This window comes from Ranitomeya imitator, chromosome 2 (genome assembly GCF_032444005.1).
Source record: "Ranitomeya imitator isolate aRanImi1 chromosome 2, aRanImi1.pri, whole genome shotgun sequence".
Classification (NCBI taxonomy): domain Eukaryota; kingdom Metazoa; phylum Chordata; class Amphibia; order Anura; family Dendrobatidae; genus Ranitomeya; species Ranitomeya imitator.
In genome coordinates, this window is record NC_091283.1 from 784,544,929 (window position 1) to 784,550,913 (window position 5,985).

Genomic DNA, 5,985 nt, shown 5'->3' on the forward strand with positions numbered 1-5,985 from the left:
CGATACCGACAACGATCTGGATCGCTGCAGCGTCGCTGTTTGGTTGCTGGAGAGCTGTCACACAGACCGCTCTCCAGCGACCAACGATGCCGGTAACCAGAGTAAACATCGGGTTACTAACTGCAGAGCCACGCTTAGTAACCCGATGTTTACCCTGGTTACCAGTGTAAAAGTAAAAAAAAAAAGGTAAATTCCGCTGTCTGTCCCCGTGCTGTGCTTCTCTGCATTGTGAGCGCCAGCCAGCCGTAAAGCAGAGCACAGCGGTGACGTCACCACTCTGCTTTCCGGCCGCTGTGCTTACACAGGGCAGAGAAGCAGAGCGCCGAGGGACAGACAGAAGGTGGCTGTGTGTGCGTGCGTGCGTGTGCCTGCCTGCCCTGTTTATATGTTTTTCATACTATGCTGGTATTTTGAATAGCTGTGGTGTAAAATTTGTTTTGTGTGTGTGTATAAATGATGTGTGATGTGTTCTGCATCTTTGTTGTTTTCCATAATGTACTTGTATTTCAAATAAAGAGCAGTGTAGCTCCTACTGTACCCTAAAAAAAAGAAAATGTAAAAAAATATAGTAATAAAAATTTCACAAAACTGTCAGTAGTCTCATTTCAAGATAAATGTAATATTGGGTAAACATGCAGTAAAGGTTATATATACAAATGTGTAATGCAAATCTTTGCTATAGAATATGTTATCTGGTTTTAGAAAATACAAACTGTAGGGTAATCATAATTAACAATTTTGGGGATTGGTATTTTAATTTCGAATGAGGAACATTTTTTATAAGGTTAAACTTTGTTTAGGTGGGTTTTACCAGCATGCGCATTGCGCATATCAAGTTCTAAGTAGTTTTGGTGTTGTTTTAAAGGGATTTTTTGGGTTTTTTTTGTGTGGGGAAACAGGAGGTAGAGGGTTTGGCAGCTTGTGCATCAAGTTTGACGGTAGAATTTTTTTTTCTTTTGTGGTGGGGGAAATCAAAAATAAGTTGGCACTGTAGGTACTGTAGTAGGTACTGACCCAAGACGTACACAAGCAGGCTCCCCATTTTTTTTTAAAAGTTGTAAGTGTAAAGTCCTGAAAGCTGCATCTATCCTTTTGTATAGTAGCTTAGAACTCTCTTTATGCTTGCAGATTCTAGGGACCAAGAGGACCCAAGCAAGGGACCGACCGACCCAAGCTATAGGCAAGCCCCAAGTTTTGGAAACAGATGTAAGTGTAAAGTCCTGAAAGCTGCATCTATCTATCTATCCTTTTGTATAGTAGCTTAGAACTCCCTTTATGCTTACAGATTCTAGGGACCAAGAGGACCCAAGCAAGGGACCGACCAACCCAAGATAGACGCAAGATCATAATGTCTTCTTCTGAGAGCCCCCCAGCACATCATCAGCAAACTGAGGTGTTAATTTTTTTTCTTCATAAATTTTTTATTTTGGTGCAACAATGGCAATTGTATTTTAAGCCTTTATGTGTTTATTCTGTATTCACAGGAATATGAAGCAGAGGGGCTAACAGAAGGAGACGGACAGGGTGGAGAAATACAAGGAGCGGGAGCGCATAGTGTAAGTTTTGAACAGACCGATCCTCACATACAATGCACTACACCCAACACAAACATTCAGCACAGCACACACAATACATATGCCTCGATCAAAGAACATTATTAATTTTATTTTTTTTTTTAAATTAGTCTTCACAATCCGGGGCTCGACGTAGAGTTCCTCAAAGCACCTCCCATAGTCGTCGGAATGATAATCGCGGCGGTCGCCGAAGAGTAAGTTCCTTTTTGGTTTGGTGTTTAGTAAAATGTAAAATTCATGTGTTGTAATCTTTCCCTTTTTATTCTTATCTTTTTGTTAGGCTTCACAGCGTGCTCCCGAACAAGATGATGAAGAGGAGGGCATCGATGTGAACACCCTCATCGAAGCAGTACAAAGTCGGGAGCCGCTGTGGAACATGTCGGACCGCCGCCATGCTGACCAGTTAATCACCCGACGGCTATGGGAGGAAGTGTGCAGTGCTGTTATGGATAACTGGGAGGAACTCGATGCTGGGGCCCAGGATCTAGCGCGTAAGTATTCACACTTCATAACCTTATGTTAGGCATGATTTAATGTGGTGTATAGTAACCAATTTTTGCTTTCTCTTTCCAGGTAACAGGATTATCGTGCGGTGGCGGTCACTCAGGGATCGCTTCAAGAGGGAGTTTAATAAGGAGATGCAGGCCCCGAGTGGATCTAGAGGACGCAGGAGCAGATACAAACATGCCAGAGCCCTGTCGTTCCTCCGGTCGACGCTGCTGAGCAGAAGGTAAATATTCAACACCACATATTTTCAGTCAAACTGTAAAAATGTGTAACCTTCAATTTTTTTTGCAGCAAGGGCAATTGTAATATCCAGATACTAATTTTTTTTTTCCTCTTTAACAGCACTTTCTGCAGCACTCGGGAGCCTGCATCAGAGTTGCACCCCTCTGGAGCGATCCCTCAAGAGTCCGCCACCGGGGACCACGTCGACCCCTCTGTTTCTGCACCTTCCCTTTCGTTTGATCCCTCAGCCTCATCCACCAGCGCTGGAGCAGCAGGGCGGACTTCGTCACTTGAAGCTGCAGGTGATGAGTTAGAGTTCCCTTTACCCCACCCCTCTGCCACTGCCGCAACATCTAGACCAACTTTGTGGTCAGGACGGCAGCACCAGAGAGGTCAGGAAAGGAGCTATGCGCCTGACTTTTTGCAGCTGAATGCATCCTTTCACAGTGCCATCAAGCTTTTGAGTGAGCAAACGTCTGCTGGGTACAATATGCTTAACAAAAGCATACTTGAACTCAGCAGTCGTCTTGATAGGATGCAATCAGATGCAAATCAGTCACCAAGGCACTGTTTTTTTCAGTCAGTCCTCAGGCACATGGAAAATCTAACTCCTGACCTGCAGATGCATGTGATGCAAGGCTGCCACACTGCTCTAGCGCAGGCGATGTCCCATGCCCCTCCACCTACCCTTCATGTGTCAACACCTTTCCCCTCTCAATCCACCGTCTATCCTCCCGTCCGTCCTCCTCCTGTCCGTCCTCCTCCCGTCCATTCTACTCCTTCGTCATTTGTTCCTTCCCCCCTTAGTCTTTCCCAGTTTTTACCGTCCCCCTTCCATTCTTCCCCTTTAACTTCTCCGTTCCCAATCCCACCAACACCTTCATACCTCCCACACACCACATCTGCACCTCAACTCTCTACACAACCTCATGTTTTCACCACCCATTCTACTTCTGTTCCTCCCCGTGATGTCCTGTCCCCCACTCTCGACGTGGTCCGCCCTGTCAGCCCCTCCGCTACTATCTCCACCCCAAACTATGAGAATCTGTAAATAAATAAACAGTTTTTTGGTTTAAAAACAATTTTATTGTCTTTTTCTTTTTTTTTTTTGTAAAGTTTTTAAATCACCAAGGTTATGGCAATAGTAACAATAACAGTGTTTAAAGGGTACCGTTGCAAAACATACAATGCTGCATTAAAGTACAAAGATTTTGTAAGCAAACAAAAAATGGTATTTTTACAAGTGTAAAAAGAAAAAAATTTTTACACCATTTCATACTGCCAGTCAACTGATCCTGCAGGAGACATGAAGTAGTCTGCAAAACTGTCCCGCATTCTGGAGACTGCTACTGGACTGCGAAAAGTGGGGTTTTGGTAATCCCGTAAGGTGCTTTCAGAAACATTATCCTCCAGGGAAACTTGTTCTTTTGATAAAACAAAATTGTGCAGGACAACGCACGCTTTGACCACATCATCGACAGTTTCAGTCTGCAGTTTAATTGCAGTTAGCAGGACTCTCCATTTGGCAGTTAAGATGCCAAAAGCACATTCCACTACTCTTCGTGCTCTGGTTAAGCGGTAATTGTAAATTTTTTTCCTCTGGGTCAGTCCACTACTTCCAAAGGGTTTCAGCAAGTGTGGGGAAAGCTGGAAGGCATCATCTCCAACACAAACAAATGGTAATGGTGGACTAGTGGTTCCAGGGAGAGGTCTAGGGGGCGGAAAATCAAATGTCTCTCCATATAAACGGCGCCCCATTGGTGAATTTTTAAAGATTTGTGAATCATTTGCGCGTCCATACGCACCGATATCAACAGCGATGAACTTGCATTGTGCATCGGCTATGGCCATCAACACAATAGAGAAGTACTTCTTATAGTTATAAAACTGTGATCCAGAGCCTGAAGGTTTGACGATCCGTATGTGCTTTCCATCAACTGCTCCAACACAATTTGGAAACTGGCAAATTTGCTGAAAATTTTGGGCGATCTCCAGCCACCTCTCCTGTGATGGCTCTGGGATGTATTCCGCTTGTAGGCACTCCCACAATGCCCGGCAGGTATCTCTGATGATCCCCGAGATGGTGGATATCCCAAGTCGATACTGAAAATGGAGGGATGAGAACGACTCTCCAGTTGCAAGGAATCTGTTAACAAAACGAAAAGACAATAATTAATAGATTATCTTGTAGATTGTGAGCCCTCGCGGGCAGGGTCCTCTCTCCTCCTGTACCAGTTGTGACTTGTATTTTTCAAGATTATTGTACTTGTTTTATTATGTATACCCCTCCTCACATGTAAAGCGCCATGGAATAAATGGCGCTATAATAATAAATAATAATAATAATAATTAATAAAAAAATTCAAAAAACAACATTACAGTTATAAGTCTGATGAATGAGAATCATTTAAAAAAAAAAAATTACTTACCGAATAGTCACCATGAGACGCTCTGCTGGTGATATTGAGAATCGCATCTGGGTGTCTCGTCTACGTATACAGTCTTCCACATAGCCCAATAAAAACTCGAAATTTTCAGCTCTCATCCTCACATAATTGAAGAACTTTTGAGGGTTTTCCCTTAGTTCCATGTAAAGCGTGGAATAAACACCACGGGTCATACGTTGTGCTGTGATGGGATGGATCCACAGCCTTCTCTTCCGCCGCTGCCGTAGGATGCGCAGTCTTTGTTCCTCCCTCTCTCGAACGCTGACTGCCAACTGATTTGCCTCAAAAGTAAAATCCGCATAGATCTTTGCAATGTTCGCCAGGACTCCTTCCATTTCTGCCACTTTCTCTACAACCTTTCAAAGATGTGGTGTAAATACACGCTATATATAGTTTTGCAGTAGTATCCAGTAGCCAATCACATTGAAATCCTCCCCTTTTAAAAAACGGATCCGTCAAAAAACGGTTACAACGGATGTAAAAACGGTCGCAACGGTTCTAACGGATCCGTTTTTTAAACGGATCGGGGCAGCTGATCCGTCAAAAAAACGGATCCGTTAGAACCGTTTTTCAACCAAATTTGACGGATCCGTCGATCCGCCACGATGTCGGACCTAACTGACGCCACACAACTGAAGTGTGAAAGAAGCCTTAGGCCACATTTTAGCGCAGTCAGATTCACAGACTAATGCATGTTAATCGCACATGTGCCGGTTTATGCATGTAGCAGTCAAATTATTGGAAATGTTGCCGCTATTGAGTCTTTTTTCTTAAAAGTTGGCAGATAACTTAAGTTTGGTCATCCTTTTTGGTCTCCAGGAAGGTCCAGGCTAGGCAACACTGGCTACCCATGTGAACTGCATACCCGCGACCGATGCTGGCCACAGCCAGAGTTGTGGCTGAGAATGCAGTGCTTGTCAAGGTTGCATCACTCCGTATCTGTGTGGGAAGCCGCAATGTAACCTCTTTGTCTTCCTGCTCCTCCAACTCCTCTGCTGAGCTACTCAGATGTGTGCCTCTGAGTTCACGCCAAGTGGAATCTACAACCTTGTCATCATCCTCTCTGTTCTCCCACTCCTTGCCCTGAAAGTCACCCTCTTTCTCCTCCTGCCCTGACAGCACAGTATAGTCCTTCTGCACCTCAGGTATCTGAGTCTCATCAGGATCACCTCAACTCCCAGGGGTTAACATCTGGTGATGAGGGTCTGGATTCTGTTCAGACTCTATTTCGCCTG

General features: G+C 44.3%; 1 protein-coding gene and 1 long non-coding RNA gene across 2 annotated transcripts; one reads left to right on the forward strand and one right to left on the reverse strand.

Annotated features, from left to right (window-relative positions):
• Nucleotides 1-925: 925 nt before the first annotated feature.
• Nucleotides 926-2,063, forward strand: LOC138667783 (uncharacterized). Its single transcript, XR_011318937.1, has 4 exons — nucleotides 926-1,206; nucleotides 1,286-1,393; nucleotides 1,485-1,556; nucleotides 1,685-2,063. It is a non-coding gene; the product is annotated as an uncharacterized lncRNA (long non-coding RNA).
• Nucleotides 2,064-3,407: 1,344 nt separating this feature from the next.
• LOC138665774 (uncharacterized) lies at nucleotides 3,408-5,363 on the reverse strand. The gene is made up of 2 exons (XM_069753558.1): nucleotides 4,733-5,363; nucleotides 3,408-4,449 (listed from the first exon to the last, which is right to left on the reverse strand). The coding sequence occupies exons 1-2, from the start codon at nucleotides 5,083-5,085 to the stop codon at nucleotides 3,567-3,569; spliced, it is 1,236 nt and encodes a 411-aa protein (XP_069609659.1). The 5' UTR covers nucleotides 5,086-5,363; the 3' UTR covers nucleotides 3,408-3,566.
• Nucleotides 5,364-5,985: the final 622 nt, after the last annotated feature.